This window comes from Carassius carassius, chromosome 32, assembly GCF_963082965.1.
Source record: "Carassius carassius chromosome 32, fCarCar2.1, whole genome shotgun sequence".
Classification (NCBI taxonomy): Eukaryota; Metazoa; Chordata; class Actinopteri; order Cypriniformes; family Cyprinidae; genus Carassius; species Carassius carassius.
Genome location: NC_081786.1, coordinates 16,835,383 through 16,863,067, shown reverse-complemented (window position 1 = coordinate 16,863,067; position 27,685 = coordinate 16,835,383). Strand labels below are relative to the sequence as shown.

The 27,685-nt window shown below is 40.1% G+C and overlaps 1 protein-coding gene and 1 pseudogene across 1 annotated transcript in view; both read right to left on the bottom strand.

Moving 5' to 3' along the window:
* Positions 1-27,685, bottom strand: part of insyn2ab (inhibitory synaptic factor 2Ab) — a 57,898-nt gene that overhangs the window by 8,298 nt on the left and 21,915 nt on the right. Inside the window, exon 3 of the mRNA XM_059521069.1 lies at positions 17,450-17,521. Within this exon, the coding sequence (XP_059377052.1) occupies positions 17,450-17,521 (72 nt within the window). The remainder of the gene's footprint in view (positions 1-17,449; positions 17,522-27,685) is intronic.
* Positions 5,638-5,767, bottom strand: LOC132113410 (U2 spliceosomal RNA; annotated as a pseudogene).

Sequence of the window (27,685 nt, the reverse complement as noted above, 5' to 3'; positions counted from 1 at the left end):
ATAATATAATATAATATAATATAATATAATATAATATATACTCAAAAAAAAGAAGAAAAAAACAAGGTACCAATCCGTGTCTTTGTACTCAAAAGCTCACTCAAAGCTTTCACTGTTGCCAATGTTTTGGATAGGAAATACACATTAAATACTTTGGGTTGAAAGAAGGATGTGTCTTTGTTTAAAACAACAATGTGGCACAGTATGCTGCAGACAGCTTGTTGGTTGTTTGCTGGGAGCATGCTGCTCTCTTACAGTGCTTTCTGTGTTCTTTTGAGAAAGTTGTGATGGAGGAACAGCAAGAGGTATCTTACACCATGCTGGCATCCATTTTAAACCCCGTATGGGTTATGTGGAGTACAATGAATGAACAATGAACTTTGACCTTGTAAGCCTTCTTTTCTTATCTATTGGAATTTCACAGCAGTTGGAAAGTACTAAGTCAAAAATAAAATAAGAAAATGTAATGAGCAGTTATTTTAAATGTAATGAGCAGTAGGTATGTATCAAATGTTAGGCAAGCGGCAAGCAAAATTATCCGAATAAGCGATAAGACAGAATAAATTGTACCAAACAATGACGTGACGTGATCAAATAGAGGAATGCACTAATGCAGCATACATGTCGGCAGTGTGAAAGCATTTAAAACTGTCAGAGAAAGACAAAAATTATTGCAAACGCCAACATTGAGAGACTGTTGTTTAGTGCTGCATCTCATGTCTTTAATGAGAAGAGGAAGGAGTGGTTATTGCTGATTACTGTATGATGTTAGGGACGGCGGTGTGGGAAAACCATCGACCCTGTTGTGACTCGTTCACGGCACTCTATGAGGAGATGAGAAGGGTGTTTGACCGGGCAGTCGCAGGCAGAGATGCGGCTCGCCAGATCGCCGACATCCGCCAGGGAGAAAGATTCGTCGCCGACATTCCATCGAGTTTCGCACCCTCTCCGCAGAATGCTGCTGGAACAAGGCGGCGCAATGGGACATCTTCCTGCATGGGCTGGCTGACCGCATCCAACAGGAGATTTATACCCTCAACCTGCCAGAGAAACTCGATGATCTGATCGAACTGGCCTTAAGAGTGGACGCACGCCTGCATCGGTTGGAACAACACACTCGTACTTCCACCCTCCTCCCGGTGAGATTGCAGTGGGCAACTCGGTCACATCACAGTCAAGCTCTTCTCAACTCCGGGGCAGAAGGTAACTTTATGGACTGGTCATTTGCACAACAGCTTCAGATCCACCCACCATACCTCTCACTAACAAAATCTCAGTCAACGCACTCAATGGTCAACAGTTACCCACAGTATCTCACACTACCAGTCTGATAACACTCATCACATCCGAGAATCATTCTGAAGAACTGTCATTTCTCCTCATGGACTCCCCTCAGGTTCCCATTGTCCTAGGCCACCCCTGGTTGGTGAAGCATAATCCCAGGGTGGACTGGGGACATAACTCTGTTTCTGCCTGAAGCACTGAGTGTTATGCGTCTTGTTTAATGTCTGCTGGTTCATCTCTGTCTTGTTCTGTCTTGCAGGAAGAGCCGGTGATTTTGTCAAACGTGCCCGCCGAGTACCTCGATCTGAAGGGAGTGTTCAGTAAGTCCAGAGCTGCTTCTCTTCCTCCGCATCGTCCCTATGACTGTGCTATAGATCTACTGCCAGGTACGTCTCTGCCTAAGGGCAAGTTATACTCTCTGTCTGTTCCCGAGAGGGAGGCCATGGAGAAATATATTTCTGATTCTCTGGCATCCAGATTCATCTGACCTTCCTCTTCTCCAGCGGGGGCAGGGTTCTTTTTTGTGGGGAAGAAGGACGGTTCTCTGCAACCTTGCATTGATTACCGAGGGTTGAATAACATCACGGTAAAGAATACATATCCTTTGCCATTGATGTCTTCAGCCTTCCCTCGTCTGAGGGAGTGCATATGGATCCTGACAAAGTTAAGGCTGTGGTGGATTGGCCAAGTCCAGATTCCCTGGGGAAGGCCCTACAGAGGTTTCTGGGGTTCGCCAATTTTTACCGATGTTTTATTCGTAATTACAGCCAACTAGCCGCGCCTCTGACTGCCTTGACCTTCCCCAGAACGACGTTCAGGTGGTCCGAAACAGCCGAAGCTGTATTCACCAACCTAAAGAGCCGCTTCGTTCGGCTCCCATTCTTAAGACCCCTGACCGGTCACGTCAGTTCGTGGTGGAGGTCGATGCGTCAGAGGTGGGGGTAGGCGCAGTGCTTTCTCAGCGCTCTTCTTCAGACGACAAGATGCATCCTTGCGCGTTCTTTTCTCATCATTTGTCGCCTAACGAACGTAACTATGACATTGGTAACAGGGAGTTGTTGGCAGTCAAGTCAAATGGCGACATTGGTTAGAAGGGTCGGGGGTACCTTTTAACATCTTGACTAATCACAAGAACTTAGAATACATTCAATCTGCCAAAAGACTCAACTCCAGGCAGGCTCGGTGGGCTCTTTTTTTTCAGTCGTTTTGACTTTACTCTTTCGTACCGTCCGGGTTCTAAAAACATCAAACCCGATTCGTTATCTCGTATTTTTGATCCATCCGAACACCGGGCTACTACCGAGTGCATTTTACCGGAGACTCTATTCATCTCCACACTCCGATGGGAGGTCGAATCGAAGGTCAAGACGGCCTTAGAAGGGGTAACGCCTCCGTCCCGGTGCCCACCAAACCGATTGTTTGTGCCGGAGGAATTACGGTCTGACGTTATTCAGTGGGGTCATTGTTCCAATGTAGCCTGTCACCCAGGAGTAAATCGTACTAGATTTCTAGTTACGCAACGATTCTGGTGGCCATCTATGGCTTGCGACATTCGAGATTTTGTTTTGGCCTGCTCGATCTGTGCGATGGGTAAGACTTCCAATCGACCCCCAGGTGGGCTTCTTCAAGCGCTGTCTGTCCCTTCGAAACCCTGGTCCCACATAGCGCTAGATTTTGTTACCACCATCCCAAGGCAACACGGTTGTTTTAACCGTAGTGGACCGGTTCTCGAAGGCGACTCATTTTATTCCCTTGCCCAAATTGCCTTCAGCCAAGGAAACAGCGGTGACTGTCATCGATCACGTCTTTCGGTTACATGGCCTCCCTACGGACGTGGTCTCTGACAGGGGATCCCAATTTGTCTCCAAATTTTAGCAAGTATTTTGTAAATTACTGGGGGCCACTGTCAGTTTATCTTCGGGTTACCACCCCCGAGGCAACGGGCAGACCGAGAGAGGCAACCAAGATTTGGAGAGAATGTTCTATGTATTGCCGCCAAGAATCCTTCCTCTTGGTGTCAACAACTCTCAATGGTGGAGTATGCCCACAACTCGCTACCTGTGTCATCCACGGGCCTATCTCCATTTGAGGGTAGCTTAGGGTACCAGCCACCTATTTTTCCTAGTCTGGAATCCGAAGTCGCGGTCCGCTCCGCCCACGCTTTTGTCCAGTGGTGTCACCGCACATGGACCAGCGCCTGTGAGACTCTGCTCCAAGTAAGGGCGCGTACCAAGGTTAAGGCCGATCGCCACCGGTCAAGACCTCCCGTGTATGTCGTCAGTTCCAAAGTGTGGCTTTCTACTAAGAACATTCCACTCCGTTCCGTTTCTAATAAGCTAGCTCCCAAATTCATTGGCCCATTTCCTGTCACCAAAATCATTAGTCTGGTGACAGTTCGCCTTAAACACTATCCTGCATACAGAAGAATTCATCCCGTGTTCCATGTTTCCAAATTAAAACCCGTATTTTATTCACCCATTAATCTGCCAGCCCCGGTTCCCCTACCGCCCACTTATTCGGTAAATCGAGTTCTGGACTCAAGACGGAGGGGACGCGGATTTCAGTATCTGGTGGACTGGGAGGGTTACGGTCCGGAGGAGAGAAGATGGGTTCCTGCTAGGGACATTCTGGATCAGACCCTTATTGATGATTACTATCAACAGGTAGGTCCCTCTGGGAGCTACTGTAACGGTTGAGGAATTCATTGACGATCCCTTGCACTGTGGGTGTGTATTTTATGAATGAATGAATGTGTGTGTGTGTGTGTGTGTGTGTGGGTGTGTGTGTGTGTGGGCGTGGTCGCTGATGATCCTCCGGGAAATCAGCGACAGGTGTTGGTCATTAACATGGTCTACTTATACTCATGCCTCATGCGTCTTGTGTTTGTCAGATCATTGTTTTATGGATGTACCTGTTGTGTTCCTGTCTCTTCAGCTCCTCGTGTCTCCTGGTTTGTCTCCGTCTGGAAGTTCGCCAGAGCAGTATATGTCTTCACTATTCACCAACACTGGATTCACCACTTCACGTCAGACCCTCGGATCGAGTTGTCCATGCAAGCCTGCGCTGCCTAGTCATCGTCATCTTTGGAGATACCATTCTGAAGGACCTGTGTTCTGCTTTGGTATCTTCCAGCATTCCTGAGAACTGCGTCTGCTTCTCCTTGATTCACTCTGCGACTGGTGCTATTCATCCTAATAAAAGGATCTGTTTGACTTGCTATTGTCTCCTCTATCCTTACGTTACACAGTGCTGCACAAGCTCGTGGAATAAGCTGCTTGTTAGCCAGGGTCTAAAGTCCAAAGCTTGAGGAAAATCTGTGCTGAAACAGTATTAATCATCAGTTAACATTTACATGAATTTCTACAAAGCATTGCAATACGTTTAACAAACATCTTCCCAAAATTGTAAAGATAATCATTTACAAATCTGCTGTCGTCAAAAAAAACAATGAGGTCTTCCTGCAGGTTTCCATCAAAATAAAAGCTGAGAAAAAACAAATCCATCAACATTCATAAATGTTATTGTAATTTTACTGTTGTTCTGTAAAATAAAATAGAAAAAATTACTAAAAGCTCTATTTATACATTTATTATAACATTCACACAAATTGTTCAGATTGGGATCTGTAATATATTGTAATGTTTTAAAAACACAATGAAACGGAAGTAGCGATCGTCTTTTCTCTGCGGTGACATCTATCCGAGTGAAACAGCATCTGAAATGAGAGGACGGGACTTGAATTTTGTCGTATGGGAATTGATTGGATCGTTGGAAGTTGGGCCATTGTTAACAAAATAGAGACAGATCTGAATGCCAGTTTGCAGTTTTCTCTGCACCGGATTCACCAACTACACCCAAGCATGGAGATTTTTTTTTTATTGAGGCAGAAGATGACAACAATGATCAACAGTACAAAAAATATAAAATATACCAACAGCTTATGTGCAAGTGAGAGAGAGAGAGAGAGAGAGAGAGAGAGAGGGAAAGAGAAACTGCCTTAATGAGTGCATCCTCCATCAGGTTAAAAGTCATATTCATTAAAAAAAATATATATATTTAAAATTTTTAAGGGTAGTGAAAAATTGAAAAAAAAAAAGTGAAAGTGATGTGACATACAGCCAAGTATGGTGACCCATACTCATAATTCACGCTCTGCGTTTAACCAATCCAAAGTGCACACACACAGCAGTGAACACACACACACACACTGTGAACACACACCCAGAGCAGTGGCCAGCAATTTATGCTGCGGCACCTGGGGAGCAGTTGGGGGTTCAGCCAGTGCATTGCTCAAGGGCACCTCAGTCGTGGTATTGCTGACCCAAGACTCGAACCCACAATCTTACTCAGTCTTAGGAGTCATACTCTCTAACCACTAGGCCACGACTTCCCCTTTGTAGTCCCCGGATGGGGGACATATCAGATATTAAACTGATAAGAACAGATACTACACTTGATCTTAGCCAAAAGGCAGAGAAGTGTACTTCCCCCATGGCTTGCGTCAGCACTGGTCAATGCATTGATTTCTATAAAGTGAAGCATCAGCTTCAGTTTTCCCCCAGCGTTTACCCCATAGACTGTATAAAAACATGAATGTAGTGTCCGTGATGTCACCCGTAGACTCCTGTAGTCTGTTTTTGAAGCTTAAAGTGTGCAGAGCGGGCCGTCGCAATCTTGGCAGCGCGTCACCACGGTGAAAAAGGAGGGAGCTAGTTGCTGGAGCCACGCCCACTTAGCGCGACGGCACTGTCAGCAGTGGCAAACCACCTGTCACTCAAGTGACCACGCCCTTAATTACGCAGAACTTTAAGTTTTTAATATAATTTAAACGGATGAGTTATAAAAAATGTACCCCCCTCACAGTTGTCATGAAGGGCAAAATTAGCTATATAGACCAAAATAATTTTTTGCACCAGGCTGTAAACATGTTTCCCTTTCGATACTTCACTCATACTGTGTATGGGGAAGCTCCTTTTTTGGCGGTCTCAGACCCATCTTAGACCTCAGACACCTGAACCTCTCCCTCATGAAACGGAAGTTCAGGATGTTGACATTGAAGCAGATCCTCACGCAGATTTGCCCCGAGGACTGGTTCTTCTCGCTGGACCTTAAAGATGCTTACTTTCACATCCAGATAGCCCCCCATCACAGACGATTCTTGAGATTTGCGTTCGAGGGTGTGGCTTACCAATATACAGTCCTTCCCTTAGGGCTGTCTCTAGCTCCCCGCACTTTCACGAAGTGCATGAACGAGGCGTTTTCCCCTCTGAGACAGATGGGAATCCGCATTCTGAACTATTTCGACGACTGGCTCATTCTAGCCCAGTCACGAACTGAGCTAGACCACAACAGATCCATGCTCCTGAGCCACTTAGAGTGCCTAGGACTCAGGGTCAATTTCGCCAAGAGCTCACTGCTCCCCAGCCAACGTATAACGTTCCTGGGAGCCGTTTTCGACTCAGTCAATATGAGGGCGGTCATATCACCAGATATGACTCTGGTACTTCAGCAGCTCACGGCCTCTGTCAGGAACAAAGCCTGTTTCCCTCTGAAGTTCTTTCAGAGGATGCTAGGGCTGATGGCTTCCACCTCCCCAGTTTTACAGCTCGGCCTCCTACGAATGCGGCCCCTGCAAAACTGGCTGAAACTCCGGGTCCCACCTCATGCTTGGCGGCACGCTTTCGCATCAGGGTCAACCAGGCCTGTCTAGTAGCCCTGGAGCCTTGGATAAACCCGGATTGGTTCGTGGAGAACCCTTACAGGTGGTTTCCAGAAGGACGGTGCTCTCAACAGATGCGTCCAACCTGGGTTGGGGTGCTCTGTGCGAGGGCAGACCAGCTCATGGTCGCACGAGGAAAGACATCTCCATATCAACTGCCTCGAGATGCTGGCAGTAGAACGAGCCCTTCAATCCTTTCAGGCGATCCTGGAAGGGCGCCACATCCTAGTCCAGTCGGACAGCATGACAGTGGTGTCCTACATAAATCACCAAGGCGGCCTTTCGTCCAGCCGCCTCTGTGCACTGGCAAAGTGCCTCTTGGAATGGGCATAACCCAGGTTGCGATCACTCAAGGCGACACACATACATGGCAAGACGAATCTGGGAGCAGACATGCTTTCGCGGAGCAATGTCCCCTCGGACGAGTGGATGCTCCATCCCCAGACGGTTCTCAAAATCTGGGAGATTTTCGGGAAGGCAGAGGTCGAACTCTTCGCCTCAGAAAGCAACTCTCATTGCCCAACTTATTTTTCAAAGGAAACAGATGCGCTGGCCCACGACTGGCCCAGCCTCCTTCTTTATGCTTTTCCCCGATCGCTCTGATCCCTCAGGTCATCAGACGAGTCAGGGAAGACGGGCATAGAGTCCTCCTAGTGGCCCCACTCTGGAGGAGCCAAGTTTGGTCCTCGGAGCTATTCAGGCTTTCCATGAAAGCCCCATGGCCGATCCCCCTGAGGCGGGACCTCCTCTCTCAGGCGAACAGGACAATCTGGCATCCACAGCCAGAACTCTGGGCTCTGCATGTATGGTCCCTCGATGGGAGCCTCTGAGCCTCCCCGGGGACGTGCTACACACCATTGCTCAGGCAAGAGCCCCGTCTACAAGACGCCTCTACGCCCAGAAATGGTCAGTCTTCATTGACTGGTGCTTAGCACAAAACAAAGACCCTGTTGAGTGTGACGTATCTCAGATACTGTCATTTCTCCAAGAGCGTCTAGACAAGGGTCTCACCCCTTCCACGCTCAAGGTTTACGTAGCAGCCATCGCAGCAAATCATGCTCCTATTGCTGGCCAATCAGTGGGTCGAAACAGCCTCATTGTGCGTTTCCTGAGAGATTCTAGGCGGTTGAAGCCCCCACGTCCTCTCACCGTTCCCACTTGGGACCTTCACACGGTCCTTGGAGCACTCAAAGGACCTCCCTTTGAACCGCTGCGGTCAGCTGACCTTCGGCCCCTAACGCTCAAAACCGCTCTGCTACTTGCTCTAGCATCGGTCAAGCTTGTTGGCGATTTGCAGGCCCTCTCAGTGAGCCCTGCATGCCTTGAGTTTGGGCCCAATGACTCGAAGGTCATTTTAAAACCCAGGCATGGCTACGTCCTAAAGTGCTCTCGACGCCATTCAGAGCACAGGTAATTTCTCTCTCAGCTCTGCCTCCGTTGTCAGGTGAGCGAGAGCTGGATTTACTCTGCCCAGTGAGGGCTTTGAGGATATACATTGAGCAGTCACAGCCGTTCAGGCAATCTGACCAGCTTTTTGTCTGCTTTGGTGGCCGCACCAAGGGGTCCTCGGTCTCAAAGCAACGCCTCTCGCGTTGGATAGTTGAAGCTACCACTCTATGTTACTCCTCTATGGGCCTTGAGTGCCCCATAGGAGTAAGAGCCCACTCTACTAGAGGGATGGCCTCTTCATGGGCCTGGTCTAGTGGTGTCTCTATCAAGGACATCTGTGAGGCGGCCGGCTGGTCCTCGCCGTCCACTTTTGTCAGATTCTATAACTTGGATATCTCGACCTTGCATGCTCGGGTTCTTTCGGTTTGATACGACGGCCTCTAGCAGACTCCGTCATCATACCCCCTCCAGGGAGCTAGCTCCCTCTTAGCAGTGTAGCGTCAAGGGTTCGATGGCTCCGGCCCTCTCACTTATCCTCTGGAAACCAGGGTGTTCAAGATAAGTCTTGTCATTCCCTACCGTGGCACAGCCGGGTTGAATTCGTTCCCCATACGCAGTATGAGTGAAGTATCGAAAGGGAACGTACTCGGTTACGAACGTAACCTTGGTTCCCTGAGATACGGAACGAGTACTGCGTTATATGCCGTGCCACGAGGCTGCGGGTTCAGTGTCGTCGCTTCAGTCGTATGACCTGATTTCCTCCGGCGATTGCCTGCTTATATAGCCATTCGCCCCGCCCATTTTGGCGGGCTTTGGCGTGCTGCATCGCCACAGGCTCGCGCAGCTACGCAGCGCTGTCATTGGTTTAAAAAAGTTTACAGATTAAACCAATGGCAGTGCAGTTGCACTGCGTTATTGAAAAAAGGCTTCAGTATCGAGGAAAAAAGGAGCTTTTCCCCGTACGCAGTACTCGTTCCGTATCTCAGGGAACCGAGGTTACGTTCGTAACCGAGTACGTTTTTCCTGCTGTAAAGTTGGGCATTTTAACATGGGGAGTCTACGGGATTGACTCCCTTTTGCAGCCAGCCTCAAGCGGCCAGTGGATGAATTACAGTTTTAGTCACTTCCTTGTTGGCTTCACGAGAGAGAGTGGGAGGTTGCCGCTCGGTTTACCCCTCGGGTCACTAGCTCCGCCTTTGTGCCATAGCTCATGACCATAAGAGAAGATTAGTTGTTTTGAGGGGGAGGGGAGGTTACCATTTTTGATTAAAGATTACTAGGTCACATAAAAAAAATGAAGTGCACTGATAAATTATTTATAATAAACACTACAGTATTCCATTAAAAAATAAGAATTTTCTATTTTGATTTCATGGTGACTTTAAAAAGAAGTCTCTTCTGCTCAGGAAGGCTGCATTTATTTATACAGTAAAAAATACACGCCTGATTAAAGGAGGGTGTCAAAAATGACCCCAAAAAAATTATTTTACTAACTTGTTGATTTTAAGTTAAATTGTGCTTTATTGGTATGATATCTGCTAGAATCAGCATATTTTGGCTATTATTATAATATACATATACTTTTTATGGCAAAATGGGATAAATACAAACACAAAAAATGTGTTCTGTATCCGGCCTTTGGCCCAGTGTTTCATTTTGTTTGGCTACGGCCAGGAATTTTCATTTCAGTGCATGTCTAATGAGCAGTTATCTGAATGTCCTTATACTACTGGGCCATTGAATGCATGAATGTGATTGGCTAATGAATGTTCTAAGGTGTGTATTATTTTCAGGGAAACGTACTGTGAATGTAGTTCCAGGCAGCTCTTGACTGCACTCCATGTCCATATCACTTCACCAAGTGATTCCAGTACAATCATGACAACTCTCTGAATAAATTTAGCATGGTAATGGTTATGACAATGTTAATGTATTGGTCTTATTTTGGCTGCTGATGATTATTGCTGTAGCTATAGATTATTGCTGCTGCTACTGCAAGCAATATGGGAACTTGCTACAGTCAATGCATATAGTCATACAATGCTGTGAGTATTAAAGACATACTGCTATTGCACAAATAGCATATGAAATAACTCCCCAACAAAGCTAGGAAAGAAGATAAACAAAACTGCTAAAATATGTACACTGCTATAAGCATGAAAGCATACTGCTTCTACACAATAACATGCTTGAAATCATCCCTGTAAGGCAGAAGAGAGATGAAAAGACCCCCCCCCCCCCCCCCCCCCAGAATAAGCAGGTTTATTGCCAAAACATACTTACTGCTTCTGCTCCGGAGAGCCATGAGACTGTGTTTGCTACAGTATCTATGTGAACCTGGGCCTGCTTGTGGACTATTGCTGTGTTTACCTGATCAGTTGACCAGATAGTTTAAACTAGTTTCTTAGCAATGTGAACCTGGGTGATGTACCCATAGGTTTATTTAACTAATGACTGAAATAACTATGTGTGTCTGAGCCAATAGCTCAAACTTACCGAGACAGAAATGCACACTATAGCCCTATTTGAACAGGATTAGTATTATCTGGGGACCTTGCGTTATTTAGAAATTAACCCCTCCATCCCCCAACCCCCCACCCCCACATCTGAATTTTGTGTGGTGCATTTGGACAGGATAAGTGAAACCTGTGATTGTACTCTCATTTATTTATCTCCCAGATACGATGCAAGGCTTTGCGAGTCCCGTTCTATGGTCAGGTTAGATGGATTTTAAAAAAAAGAAACTAATAAAGTTTTGTAATAAAGTTTTGTGCAATGTGTAATTTACATTTCACCAGGTTAAAATAATATTAATTTGTAACACATTAACCTTAAAACCTTTTTATCTTTCTTTTGCCTATGCTGCTGTAACCACCCAAAGTAACTGAACTGCTGTTAGCTCCATCAATTAGGCATAGGTAGCTAGGCAAATGTCTATTTTTTTTTTCTAACAGCGAGCAGCACAACATGATAAAATCAATAGAACCCATCACAATCCGATACGGCCATGCAACAATTCACAATTGTAACCAAAGCCCTATTCTATTTCTGACGCAGTTTATCAGATACAAAAAAATAAATAAATGAATAAATGAATTTGTATGATGGTTTTGTCGCTTCCACGTTTACTGTTTCTGTGTGGCACTGTGATCACTACCAGCAAGCTTTTCACTGTACCCTCATGCAACTACATTGATTATTAACTTCTGCCACTGCTGCTATTGATAATATACACTAACATTTCAGTATTGAGTTGTAATACATGCTGTTTCTTTTAATGATATTCGCAATGTTGTAAAGTGAATACTGTGTGAGCTACAGCTGTTATAACATGTAATCAGAATTTGGTAAAAAATAATACAGCTGCTGCACAAATCCTGCTGTAAGCCCTATTGAATAAGCAAAGACAAAAAATGCTTATTTCACCTAATGATTCTGCTGCTATTACAATTCACTAAAATTGTGATCTGAATAGCGATGTATACTGCTGCTAAAGCTGCTCAAAAGTACTTAGAATTACTTTTAAGTAGGACTGGGCGATATGGCCCAGACGATAATTTTTTTCAGATCAGTTTATATCTATAATTATCACAATAAATGACCAATTTGTATTTCTTTCAACTAACTATGTGTGTCTGAGCCAATAGCTCAAACTTACCGAGACAGAAATGCACACTATAGCCCTATTTGAACAGGATTAGTATTATCTGGGGACCTTGCGTTATTTAGAAATTAACCCCTCCATCCCCCAACCCCCCACCCCCACATCTGAATTTTGTGTGGTGCATTTGGACAGGATAATTGAAACCTGTGATTGTACTCTCATTTATTTATCTCCTTTATCTACTTAGAATTACTTTTAAGTAGGACTGGGCGATATGGCCAAGACGATAATTTTTTTCAGATCAGTTTATATCTATAATTATCACAATAAATGACCAATTTGTGACCAATGACCAAGTTTAACGTCAGATTTTTGCTCCAAAGCTGTAGAAACTAGACAGTTAATTGTGGTTATACTTTTTATGGTCAGAACATGACAAACACTTCATCTTATTTAATTCTTTACACTTTTCCAGCCATTTTTCCTTAACATAATAAATATCTTAATAGAAAAAAGAATTTCTTAGTTTCTACATTTTCTAATGAGTAAAACTGCATCAAATGAAGAAACAGGTTTGTGTTGCCTGATAATATTAATACCAATGTAAAAAAAAAATTTAAAAAAAAAATTGGTCTCTTAGAAATGCACATTTGATTGTAGTAGTAGCTTGAGTTAGAATGCAGATGTAAATTTATTATTATTATAAAAAACAATAACATTTGTAAAAATTGTAGCAACCTCTTTTTATGTGGTGTAATGTACTTATTCTTACTGTTTGAGGTACAGTATTTGTGTGGAAACCAGTATTCTAAATTGGCTAGACTATATTTAGTATAAATGAACAAACTAGGGATGTTCATTTCGGTTATTTTTCCTAACCAACAACCGATGCTCGTTAACCGATTATTAACCATTAACTGACAAGATTATTTTAAATTAGAATTGAAAGGTTAAGTGTCTGTGACCAGTTAAAAATACTAACATTTGTTTCCCGGTAATTCATTTTACACGTGCAAAAAAGCAGCAAACAAGAGAACGTGAGGATTCACATGGTCTTCATATCACATCACGCACCTGCCGTGCTTCTGCGAGTGGAGAAAAACATAATAAAGCTAGCCTATATATAGGCCTATATATATATATATATATATATATATATATATATATATATATATATATATATAATGAATAAATAGGCCTAAACGAGAAATATATTTTTATTTAAATAACAAATTAAGAAAATTAACGCAAAACTGTGCAACAAGTAAAAAACACAATGGACCAACACCAGCAGATGACATTGCACCCCAAATCATCACAGACTGTGGAAACTTAACACTGGACGTCAAGCAACTTGGGCTATGAGCTTCTCCATCATTCCTCCAGACTCTAGGACTTTGGTTTCCAAATGAAAAACTTGCTCTCATCTGAAAAGAGGACTTTGGACCACTGGGCAACAGTCCAGTTCTTCTTCCTCTTAGCCCAGGTAAGACTCCTCTGACATTGTCTGTGGTCCAGCAAATTCCTTGACACGTCTGTGTCTGGTGGCTCTTGATCCCTTGACCCCAGCCTCAGTCCATTCCTTGTGAAGTTCACTCAAGTTCTTGAATCGAATTTGCTTGACAGTCCTCATAAGGGTGTGGTTCTCTCAGTGCATCTTTTTCTTCCATACTATTTCCTTCAATCAACTTTCTGTTAACATGCTTGGATACAGCACTCTGTGAACAGCCAGCTTCTTTGGCAATGAATGTTTGTGGCTTACCCTCCTTGTGAAGGGTGTCAATGATTGTCTTCTGGACAACTGTCAGATCAGCAGTATTCCCCATGATTGTGTAGCCTCATGAACCAAAATGAGAAACCATTTTGAAGGCTCAGGAAACCTTTGCAGGTGTTTTGAGTTGATTAGTTGAATGGCATGTCACCATATTCTAATTTGTTGAGATGGTGAATTGGTGGGTTTTTGTTAACCCTCTGGAGTCGATTAACACGTATCCGCGTTATGAGTCATTTTCTCCTGATAACCCCCGAAAAGAACTTAAATTACACTTTCAGTTTTAATAGTAAAGTTTACAAACAAGGTCTGCAGCCTTTGTATGCGCTGATCTTCATTTACAAACACGTCATTAAAACTGTAACTCCGTGAATACTCAACGAAGTGACATGAAAGATATATCTATAGAAAGCTTGAAATGTCTACTTTTAAACTAAACAAGTGCCGCTGAAAACAAATATTCTGTGATACAGTAATCCATATGAAAATGCTATGTTTGTTTTTCACGTCTCTCTTCATTATCTTCTAATGCGACCACGCCCCCGCACTGAACGCTCTATTCAGATTCTAATGTTTCAGTGAAGCGCACGGCTTGAATACACCCACACAACTGAAGAAAACGCAGCGAGACTATTCTTCAAGTTTTTTTATTTTACTGTTTGCTTTGCGATGAGAGGAATAAGACATAATTCACCCCAAAAAGATGTGATGTGGTTGAGGATTTGAGATTTGGATTTCCTCAGAAAAAAAGGATGAAGTGCTTTATTCAGCAGAGATCATAAACATGAGTAAGTCTATTTTTATTTATTTATATACTTGTACTAGTTTTCACATAACGTTTAAACATTTTACTAGTTAGACTTTTTCCAAACTATAATTCCTGACTAAATGTATAATCAAGTGAAATATTATGAAGTTTCAATAACAATATACAATACAATACCATTCAAAAGCTTGATGTAAATAATATAAATGTAACAAATAAAGATAACTGTTACAAATGTAACAAACAATGCTGTTCCTTCAATTTATCCCCCCTAGAAAAACTGAAAAATATTCTCAGCTCTTTTCAACATTAATAATAATAATAATAATAATGATAAAAATAACAATAAATGTTTTTGTAGAAAATAAGATTGTTAAAAGGATTTCTGAAGGATTGTGTGACTGGAGTAATGATGCAAAGAATTTAGTTTGAAAGTCAGCTTTGATTGTTCCTAATAAACTGTTTAACTGCTCCGCCAAGTGGATATTAAATTATGTTGTGGGATGATTAAATATATTCTAAATAAACTACAAACATAAAATTATATACATTTATTTTGTTCTCACACTCTTTTTTGTAACTCCTCCCTCTCAGTGGCACAGCTGACTGAGAGGCTCATTATGCAGCTCATTATGCGGGCCTTTGTCTTCTCAGGTGTAAATCACAAAGATATTCATGATAGTTGACGCCTACTCGCATATGACTTTTACCAACAAAAAGTGAAAATTTAAATCAATATATTGTTTTATGTAAGTGAGTAAACAAGATGATTTTCACATAATTTAGAAAGAAAAATTCTAGGCTACAAGCTCCAGTTCTCAAAAGTCCCGGGAACCAATGTCCTTTTTGTGTTTTTTTTTTTTGCCTTATTCAAGTGATTTAACATTTTTAGTTTTTCACTGACCACGCATAACATTTTTTTTCTCAAAAATACAATCATGTACATACATGCATTTCACAAATTATTACAGCCCAGTTTGTGCTGATTACGGTGAGATTAGACTTTACCCATTTAGATATTTATAAGAAACTGAAAAATGCACAAATGTCAGGGCATGACAAAACTTCTCCAGGCCTCAAAAATACCCTTAGACTCCAGAGGGTTAAATGTGAGCCAATATCATCACAATTAAAAGAACCAAAGACTTAAACTACTTCAGTCTGTGTGCACTGAATTTATTTAATACACAAGAATTACTGAAATAAATTAACTTTTCCACAACATTCTAATTTATTGAGATGCACCTATAGATTTATAGACAGATTGCTCTGATTCACTAACCCCAACCAAAGCTAGGAAGACCTTTCCCTTCTATACCACCTCATCACTTTGGTAACTAGGACAACCACATCATCCTCAACCATACATGTTTCTCTCTGTTTCTGCTCAGTATTCTCCTCATACTAGTGTCACAGTGTGTCCCCTTCTATAAGAACATTCCAGTAGTGGGTTATAGGGGATCTCAGGAAAAGGCATTGAACTGCAATTTAACACCTTTTTATTGCTCACCCAAACCCACTGTCTTTTCACCATGAACTGTTCCTGAGAACCAAAACTAATTATAGCTTTTACAAATCAGATCCTTTAATTTCATGGTTTACTTAATGAACGGAAGCACCCCTGAGCAGAATGGATGAATATTCACGATAAACATACTAACAATCAAATAAACAGTCCTTTAATACAGAAGGGATTTTAACCACAATTGAAAAATCTGGCAATATTTACTTATGTTATTTACTTATGGTGTTCTAAATCTGTATGATTTAAATAGAATTAAATAGAAAGATATAATAATAAAACATAATATCATATCATATAATTACATATAGTAACACTAATATTAATTTTAAAATAACATTTACAGATTTCATTATTGATTTAAAAATCCTTAATTTACTAATTACACCCAAATAATCAACAGTACCAATTACTATGTGTGCATTAGAGTGTACTGTAGTTTTTTTTATTTATGTTTTCTAGCTCTTCTCTATAGTATTGTCCTCTGGGCCAGTGTTCAAAGAGTGCTGACAAGCTGATACAGTATGCATTTCTGGGTGTATTTGATTTCCCTCACTGTGCAAACAGAATTGCATATTTTTGATTTCTTTTCTGACCCAAGTAATGTATTCCATGGCCGTCTGGTAGGCGGTGAAATGCTGCATTTGTCTGATGATAGATGGCATGCCTTTATGTACATGTCACTGCATTTGATTTCAATGTGTAAATGAATTAATACAAAAATGCTTGACAGGCAAAATGTTTGTGTTTTACTCCCATGTGCAAGCATATTGCTGCAAAACAAACATTAATGAAAACATAGCCGTGTGTGTTTGTGTGTGTGTGTGTGTGTGTGTGTGTGTGTGTGATCTAGGTCTGCCATTCTGGATTTCAAAGACGTATGGGTTTGAAAGAACATGGGGGTAATTATTGCTTTTATAACACAATTAACAGCAAAACCATTCATGTAAAATATTTAAATTAAAGATTATGTTTCTGAGAATCGTACCATTGCACTTAACTTGCATTGAAGAAAAAAATGGTGTAGTTTTACAGTTTCTGAGTGGATTTTTCAGTTGGTCTGGTAAAAATGTATGAAGTCCATATGCGGGATGCATCAAAGGAACTGATGATATTTTTCATATTACACTTGAATTCTTATTGGTAGAAGAGCTCAGGCTAACAGCACAGATTTTTATACTTTTTAGTTCTTCAAAGCTTTACTGCAACAGAGACAAATTTGACAATATGATTGGACACTGCAGCTGCACTTGTACAAATGTGTGGCTTTTTATGCAAAGAATCTCTGAATCAAGGATTCAGATGAAACTTCAAAATGTACAATGAAAAAAAAAATTATTTCAACAGTATAAAAATGTTGGCCAAGCTGAAAGATTGTGATATCAGAGACTCACCTGTATATGATGCAGGCACTGTTACGACATGTGTCACAGTTGGCTGTATCCTGCCCAGTTCGATAAGACAGTCTGTGGAAAAACAGGGTGTGATAAATGTAGCATCTGGAATTCATTAAACTTAAAGGTATAGTTAAAAAAAAAAATTATTGTATCATAATTTACCCATGCTCATTCCAAACTATTATATTGCAAACAAATGCAGTTACTAGAACTATCTGTTAATCAAATATTAATCAGTGCAATGGTCTTCAACATTGGTAATTATAAGAAATGTTTCTTGAGTACCAAATACTAATATTTCACAGTACTGTTTTGATTCAAAACAATGCAGCTATGCTAAGCATGAGATATATAATTGTTTGATTCAATAAAACGTTTTCATTGATTTATAGCCTTAATTATTTCTTCTGCATTGGTGTCTTTTATTAACACAGGGCCTCTTGCAGATTATTGTTTTATTCTGCCCTGCGCCCAGGATTTCTATATATTATTTCATGATGGAAGACACCAGGATTGAATTCCCTGTATCTATCCACAGTTCATTTGTGGCCCTTGGGCTTCAGCAGCATTAATGTATGTACAAGGGGATGATGGATCATGCACTAGTCTGGCATACTTGAAGTGGTTTTGCTATATTATTTGTGTGCTAATGTGACACTGTGACACACGCCTAGCATTTCTCCAGAGACAATAACAGAGCTGCACCCAGCAGCCATGCAGTTATGCATTTTCATTAAAGCTAAATGAAAGCCTAACTGGATCACTTTAACCCTCTGAGCTCTCAAGTGTCAGGATGGTCATTGATTTTCTGCATTCAGTTCAATCTGACGTTACTGAGGACTTCACGGCGACAGTGGTTACACACATTATGTCCGAAAGTAGAAGAGTGATGTTTTGCTGCAGCAATGCAGTCGGCACAAACAACCCCTGAACTGAGCTTTTACTTTTATTGCTTATAGACTAAAATAATATCTTTCCTTGAATGCTTAGATTTAGGGCACTACGTCATGGTAGGAGAGAACTGTACTTAAAAGGAAGAAAATCAATATGTTCAATATGATCTGGAATAAATAGGAATGAGATGAGATTGCACCCTTCCTTGTGCCAGAAGCACTAAAGAAGAAATTTCATAAAGGTCAGGAAGGGCAAAGAATTATTGGCAGTAAGGGTGACCCAAAAAACAGCCAATGTAATGATTAGGTCTGTTGGAGGTGAGTGCTAGTTCCTGTGTGTTTTGGAATGAACTTGAATAATATGTCATCATTTACTCACACTCACATCGTTTCAAACCTGACTGATTTTCTTTCCTCTGTGGAACACAAATATATATATATTATAAAAAGTGGGGTCCACTGTAAAGATTGTAACTGTTGTTAATGATGTGTGAGCTGACAGCATGTTACTCACATTGTGAAATTCAGCGTTTCAGAACAGAGTGAATCTGCATTTTTTAACAAAATAATTTGAGTAAATGATCCAATTATTTATTCATAAAACTTTGTTTCTGAATGCATCAGTGATTTTGAACAAATTGCTTGAATACATGATTCAGTGACTTACTCATTAAGGCCCAATCCCAATTTTATTTTATACCCCTTCCCCTTCCCCTAGTCGCTACATTATATTTTCCAGCGACGAGAGGATACAATCGCTGTTTTTAAGTAAACTCACTGTAAAAAGATAAACGAACAGACGTAAATACACGCAACCTCCATTTCTCTCTCTCTCTCTCTCTCTCTCTCTCTCTCTCTCTCTCTCTCTCTCTCTCTCTCTCTCTCTCTCTCTCGAATAGGCAATATTTGAGAAAATGGTTAAGCGATTTCTAATTATTGGGGGGATTAGTCTACGGTAGTTATCGCCCTGATCAGACATATGCTGTGGCACTATCATGCAGTCTGTAATGATATAACGTTAGCAAATATCAGCAATTTTTGTTTTGTCTTTTTGTTTGCTGTAGCAGCCATTTTGCCGAGATAATTCATACCCCTTCGTTTGAAGTGTGGTCCCAAAAAATCTTCGTTTGAAGGGCTATCTGGCCCTTCCCCTACCCCTCCAAACAAAAGAAAATCGAGACAGGGAAAGGGCTAAGGGGTAGAATTGGGATTGGACCTAAGACAGTGGCTTGGCTCCACTTTTTGTTTTATATTTTAAAGGGTTAGTTCACCCAAACTCTCATGTTGTTCAAAACCTGTAAGACCTTCGTTCAGCTTCGGAACTCAAATTAAGATATACTTGATGAAATCCGGGAGCTCTCTGACCCTCCATAGACAGCAAGGGTACAACCACGATCAAGGCACCGAAACATAGAAAGACATCATTAAAATGGTTCTTGTGACATCAGTGGTTCAACCATAATTTTATAAAGCTTCAAGAATACTTTTTGTGCAAAAAGTAAACTAAAATAACAACTGCATTCAACAGTTCTTCTCCACCAATCTCAACAAATTAGAATATGTTGACATGCTATCAGCTAATCAACTCAAAACACATGCAAAGGTTTCCTGAGCCTTCAAAATGGTCTCATGGGCTGCATCCAAAAACTTAGCTGACTTGCTAGCTGACTTGCTACCTCGCTGCCGTATGAGGCAATGACTTTCCAGGCAGCGTTTTTGCACAACGGCACCTCATGAAACTGATTTCGGACAGACTTCTGGGGCAGCATAACGGTTTAATGATCTACAACAAAATAGAACAAGTTTTGTGATAACTAAACAAATATTTAATCACTACAATACTGATTTCTCGCTAGAACTAACATCAAATGTGCAAAAAGTTAGTCAGAAATATACATTTACACTCAAACTGGCCAGCCTTATGAGGGCTATCAAGCAAAATCGATACAAGAATTTGAGTGAACTTCACAAGGAATTTACTGAGGCTGTGGTCAAGGCATACAAACGTGTCAAGGAATTTGCTGAACCAAAGACAACATCAGAGGCGTCTTATCTGGGCTAAGCAGAAGAAGAACTGGACTGTTGCCCAGTGGTCCAAAGTCCTCTTTTCAGATGAGAGCAAGTTTTGTATTTCATTTGGAAACCAAGTTCCTAGAGTCTGGAGGAAGGGTAGAGAAGCTCATAGCCCAAGTTGTTTGAAGTCCAGTTTCCACAGTCTGTGATGATTTGGGGTGTAATGTCATCTGCTGGTTTTAGTTTATTGTGTTTTCTGAAATCCAAAGTCACTGCACCCGTTTACCAAGACATTTTGGAGCACTTCATGCTTCCTTCTGCTGACCAGCTTTTTTAAGATGCTGATTTCATTTTCCAGCAGGATTTGGCACCTGCCCACACTGTTGGTTAAATGACCATGGTGTTGGTGTGTTTGACTGGCCAGCAAACAAGAGAAACAAGACACCAAAAAATGCAGGAGTTGAAGACCACTGTCAAAGAAACCTGGACTTCCATACAACCTCACAGTGCCACAAACTGATCACCTCCATGCCACGCTGAATTGAGGCAGTAATTAAAGCAAAAGGAGCCCCTACCAAGTATTGAGTACATGTACAGTAAATGAACATACTTTCCAGAAGGCCAAAAATTCACTAAAAATGTTTTTTTTTTTGTTTTTGTTTTTTATTGGTCTTATGAAGTATTCTAATTTGTTGAGATCGTGAATTGGTGGGTTTTTGTTAAATGTGAGCCAAAATCATCACAATTAAAAGAACCAAAGACTTAAACTACTTCAGTCTGTGTGCACTGATACACACGTTTCACAATTTGAGTTGAATCACTGAAATAAATGAACTTTTTCATGACATTCTCATTTATTGATGTATGTATAGATGTATACCTACACATCCAATAAGGCAAAAATTGCCACTGGAAATCAATTTAGAGGGGCAAAAGGCAGCCCTTAATGAAAAAGACGATTTCTGTCATTGCTGTGAACTATCCACTGCACATAATTTGAAGAATACAAAAAGCTTTATTAATCAGCTGCCCACAAAAAAAGTCTAAACCAGTACAAAAACACACTCAGCAAAATACTGTCTAATTATCGCTAACAACAAAAAGAAATTTAGTTAATACTGTACAGTCCTAGTACAATGTTGCTCTGGACCCAATTAACATTTACTGTATGTGCATAACGAACTGAAATATTCTTCCAAATGTCTGCTTTTCTGTTATGCAACATAAAGAAAGTCAACCATTTCTAAAAAGCAACTATGGTTGCAAGTTCCGTCATTACCAATAGAGTTCAATAACTAACGACCATAGTTAGCTAATGATGCTTTTGGGAAACGCATGCCAAGGTTTGGAGCAACATGAGGGTAATAATGACAGACTTATCATTTTTGTGTAAACTATGCCCTAAAGCTAGTATCACCAGCCGGTTTGTTACTTACTGTATCTTTCTTACCAGCTACCTGCTTATATGGTCTACCAGTTTACACCAATTAATAACCAGCTAGAAACCATTTTCCAAAACAGAGTTATCGGGTTCCTTTCTCATCTGTGAAAGTGTGAATTTTTGGAGCATCCAGTAATATTATGTATATATTTCAGTTGTTTTAAAATAAGTATTGATCAGACTGTGTCTTGTGTGTGTGTGTGTGTGTGTGTGTGTGTGTGTGTGTGTGTGTGTGTGTGTGTGTGTGTGTCACTGAATCACACAAGTGATTTGTGTTTTTTTTCCCTCCAAGCTGGCTCTCAGTTATTGCAGACATCAGCTCTGTTGAAAGGCACGCTCTGCCCTCTCTCGCTGGAGGTGTGCCCTGAGTGTGCAGGGAGGTGGCACACTGCTATGTTCCTGGAATAACCTGTGAAATTCTGACACCGGCAGCAGAAGCACGTCTACACACTGTGTAATAGCAAACTAATGTTTCTTTCTAACATGAATACAGTACACAATGGTTCGTATGTCATTGAAATTCAGCAAATTCTATTAAGACATACTCATGTTTGCACATGCTAATGAAAATGATACGTGACACTGTCAGCAAGAGCGGTATCTGATGATACTCATTGAAGTCCCTTGACTTGAGCTGAAAGTTGCACATTGATAAATCATTTGTTGATCATCAAAGACAAATTATAGAATGATGAACTAGATTTTTATGTTATCTAAAAAAATGTGAATGATGCTTGTCTAGAAGAGGGAGCCAGAAATCAGTTTATGTTTGATTCCCAGTAATGGTTCTTGCATTTGCGGAGGGATGGAACAGCATACTGAAATTCTTGAACAGTTTCCAGCAATATTGCAAAGCACACAATGTGACCAGTGTAGTTTGTTTATAGAACCACACAGACAGTGTAGGTCAGGGCTATTCAATTAGTTTCATTCGAGGGCCGCATTATCAAATCGAAAAGTTGAGGTGGGCCGGTGGGTTGGTTTGGGGGTTTATCTTATTTATTGAAACATAACAGTTTCAATAAATAAGCTAAAGTAACCCTAAAGAAGTGTGGTATTTACTTGGAAATGTGGTACCCAACAGTATGCAAATATATAAAACCATAATAAATAAAAACTTGATAATTTACAGCTGTGTACAACTATTTTCCTTGGAACAAATAAATTATTTATACAAACTTATAGCTGTTGGTGAGAAATAATAATTATTTTATTTATAATTGTTATGCTTAAATGAAAATATTCTGACAGTGAGACTTGTTAACCACAGGCTCCCACTGTATAAAAAATGCCTAAACACAAGTTAAAAACTATACGCACCTTTACAAAGAAACTGACATAATTTCATAACAAGCATTAAATATATATTCCTCTACCCACCTAATAAAACTAATGCAATATAAATCACTATATTTACTATTAAACTATATAATATTATAGTATATATTTACTATATTTATTTATTACTACATAGTATTCAATATAAATATTGCACATTTCTGCCCAACCATGGTAAATTACTACAGTAAATGTGGTAAATGTTTGTAAGGGTGATTAGGGGATTTAAAGTCTTCTAATTTCGGTCATGCCACAATGTTTCTCCTGCTTTCCTCATCAGTCTTGTTGGGAATGTTGAGGCTGTTTCATCCGATTTAATACTAATTAAATCATCGAGTGATTTGTGGTTTGTAACAGAAATGTTTCTGTCGAACTGAAACGCTTCCACTGGTTGTCGCAACGCTGTTAAATATTAGTGTGGACCGGGAGTAAACGCAACTCCGCGCTGGGCCGTGTTTAAACAACTAGTGAAACAACTGAAAACATCGCTATTTGTTGTAACTGTACTGAACGAGAAACCGCTTCAGATGATTCAGTTACGGAGCGGTCCGAATGAATCCGAATAGTTTTAGACCGTTATGCAAGCGCGTTTAGAAAGAATCGAACCAAAAGAATGATTCATTCACGAAGGATTGGTAGCCTATCGCTGGTTCAGTCGACATAAATTCGGGACACATATAATAACTGCTGAAATATTCACACGTAAAACGTTTCTCAGGTCAATCGGAGCGAAAAGAGGAGGAGGGAGGTTGGTGCCGTTGGGCCGCATGGAGATGATTGGCGGGCCGCATGTGGCCCGCGGGCCGCCAATTGAATAGCCCTGGTAGGTTGTTTAGAGAACAAAAAAACTCCTATAAGTTGGTTCCTTGTGGTGAGACCAGTGTAGTCTGTTTACAAAATTAATAACTCTTATGAGCCGGTTCTTTTTAGTAAATAAAAACATATGTAACCCATTTACATAATAAATTAATCTTATGATTTGGATCTCTTTAGTGAATCAAAAGCACAATATGAAACCAGTGTAGTCCACTTACTGAAAAACTGACTCTAATGTGTCAGTTGTGTTTAGTGAATCAAACACATTTTAGCTTACATCTAACGGATAGTCTTTATCAGTGCTTACTGACTTGTTGTTTACATAGAGTGTAGTTAGAGTTCCATTTAAATTTATTAATGAAATAATCCCAATATTTAGCAATAAAATGACTGTTCAGAGTTTTTAGTGTACTTAAGCAGCACTAATAAGCATCAATGACTGATACTTAATTGTGCTGTTGTGTATTGTGAATGCTTAGAAATGCATTATAAGTGAAAAGGAATCCAAATGCCCTTAAACCACAGCAGAGCATGCCTTGTGAAATCCCATTTTCATCCAGACACTGACAATCTGTTGCCGTCTGGATAGGCTGTGGAAGTCAATGACACACTAATGAGCCAGTTGTGATAATGATTAAAAAGCAGTTCAGGCTGCCGGATCTCCATTTGGATACATCACCCAGTGACTGTCCTTGGAAAGTACTGCATTAAAAAAAAGCATCTATCGTCTAATATAATGGTGAAATGAGCCTCGGCGAGTGGAAACAAAATGCATTAAAGTACTTGTGAAGAAAACTATATATTGTTGCTAATTTGAGGCATCAGCAAAGTTGAAGAAACACAGAATCATCATTTATTCCTCCTCGACAATTATCTTTCAATTGCCTTCCTAAAAAAGAAACTTATGCCAGCATCTGAAAAATTTATAATTTTGTGTATATGAGAGTATCCCTACAAATAAGACATTATACAAAACTGTTCAAGAGTTTGGGGTAGGTGCGATACAGTAAATATAAAGTAAAACAATATGAAACCTCTTAAAAAATTGGAACAATTTCATAATATATTGACATACATTTCCAGTTCATCCAAATATGTATATTTATGTATATGTACAGTTTTGGACGTCATGTACATGTACATGTCTATCTATCCTAAAAGCCATCAAAACTAGTTATTATATTAATATAAACGATAGACATGTTTTAAAATATAGATATAAAAAACATACAATAAATAGTTTTCATAAAGTTGCATATAAAAATATGTACTGTCGACATATGGTTGCTACATACAGTAGTACCATATAAAAATCATCATATAGAAAAGTTACTAAAGGGGTTTATTTTAAACTAGAATCACTTGTGTTCATCTAACCAGAGAATGTATGAATGTGAAAATGATGTAGGTAACATACATGGCAATATCACTCGATATATACTGTATGGTTTCATCGGGCGTACAGTATGTGCTTGGCCCTAAGTTAACTTCCAGTCTGTGTCTGGCTATGGCGCCGGCTACAAACGCAAGAGTTAAAGTTAAGGTGATGAGACTGATGTTGGGCTCAGGTGGTTGTGCTGTGTGATGTATTTCCCATATATTTATTATTTGTGGCTCTCGCCACCATATCAAAACTGACCTATTTTCCAAAAGGCTTCGTTGAATAAACATGGGCACGTACTGCACGTTTAAAAATCAAAACGAGGTGCTGGTGTTTTTATATCACTGTATTTCTGAAGGAAGGCTATCTTTACAACATTTTCATTTCATCTTGCATGTAATGTCTGATAAAGCAGCATTTGTGAGCTCAGCTGTTACTGGGGAAACCTCTATTTTATGTTGTTGCCGTTGAAACCATCTAAAGGACAATATATGTCATATAACCATATGGGTATATCAATATGCTGTTTTATTTATTTATTAACAATTCATTCATTTTCAGATTTGTAATTTTTCCATTAATATTTCCCAAATTCCATCTTTCTTTGATTCTAACTGTGTGGTGTGTTTGGTGATTTTAAATACTTTGGTCCATATGGGGCAAAAGTGCCAAAGAATTGTCTAAATTCTGACTGATGACTCCTGTAGTACTGTCCTACTGCAAACTAATTGGCGAAATTTCCAGGCCCAGCACAACTCACACTAAAAGCTGGCTTAACACCTAAAGGCTCTACCCCGGTGTTCCAGAGGCATCCATGCCAGGGTTCCCGAGTGCTTGGCATTTTAAGCTCTGCCCACCCTGGCTGTCAGCAGCATGTAGACGCTTTGTTTGCACTAAAAGCGCTGCACTCAGACAGAGAGGTACATCAAAAACCCTTGGCTCTGGCTGGTTTAACCCAAGAAGTCTGGCTGGGCTTTCATTTGCCCACACTGAGCCACTCATTGGTTCTGAGCTCAGCTGCTCTGATGACACCTAGCATGTGGGAGTGCCGGCACGGAGGTCTTGCCTCTAATAATAGGCCCCACACTCATTGTGAAGGATAGGAGCTACACATACACACACAAAAAAACTAATACACTTTCTCCTTCCGAAGATGAAAGGGCTGCCTGATGAGGCACTGCTAATTGAGGCTGTTTGAGTAGTGGTTTTGTGCTCTGAAAATATGCCCTGCTTTTCTCACTCCTGGCTGGGATTAGAAAGAAGTCCAGTGCTCTTTAGACAGTGAGTTAGGTTTGAGGGCAGTGCTCGAATTGAGTCAAGTCTTATGGGGGGTCCCCAAGTTTATTTGGGCGGGGGGTTGGTTAGTCTCGCAATATACACTTTATACAAAATATACAATATATTTGATCATAATATGCATAAATATATACTATTTATTAAAAACGCTTGAATTCACATACATACATATATATATATATATATATGTATATATATATATATATATATATATATATATATATATATATATATATAATATATATATATATATATATCTTCTTTTAAATTACTTACTTGAGTATTATGGATTTAGAGGGTGACAAAGCAGCAGACTCAAAAGGGCAGCTACGGCAAATATACCAGGGCACTACATATAAGGCACTTGAACACCCGTAAAAGCAAGTGACTTCAAAATACATTGAAATGTCTCAAAAACAGTAGAAAATAATCAGATGGCTTCCAGACTCACTGGATGGTATCACTGTCAGAATTCAACAGTGGCACAGGGATAATTATTTCATAATGTCTCTGAAAGCAGTGAAAAGAGAGCAGTCAGTCATTTTATTTTTCAGGATTTTTTGATGAATAGAAAGTTCAAAAGAACAGCATTTATTTGAAACAGAATCTTCTGTTACATTATACGTCTTTACTGTCACTTTTGATCAATTAAATGCAACCGTACTGAATAAAAGTATTAATTTCTTTCCCAACATTTTTTTATAAATTCTAACCACAAGCTTTTGAACGGTAGTGTATAATGCTACAAAAGTTTATATTTCAGATAAACTTTCTATTCATCAAACTAAATTTTTTTTAAATACTGTAAATAACGGTTTTCAACATTGATATTAATCATAAATGTTTGTTGAGCATCAAATCATCATATTAGAAGGATTTCTGAAGGATCATGTGATGAACACTTGGAGTAACGATGGTGAAAATTCAGCTTTGATCACAGAAATAAATTATATTTTATTGTATTATTATTTTACATTGTAATAATATTTCATAATATTACTGTTCTTACTGTATTTTGGATCAAATCAATGCAGGCTTAGTGAACAGAAGAGACT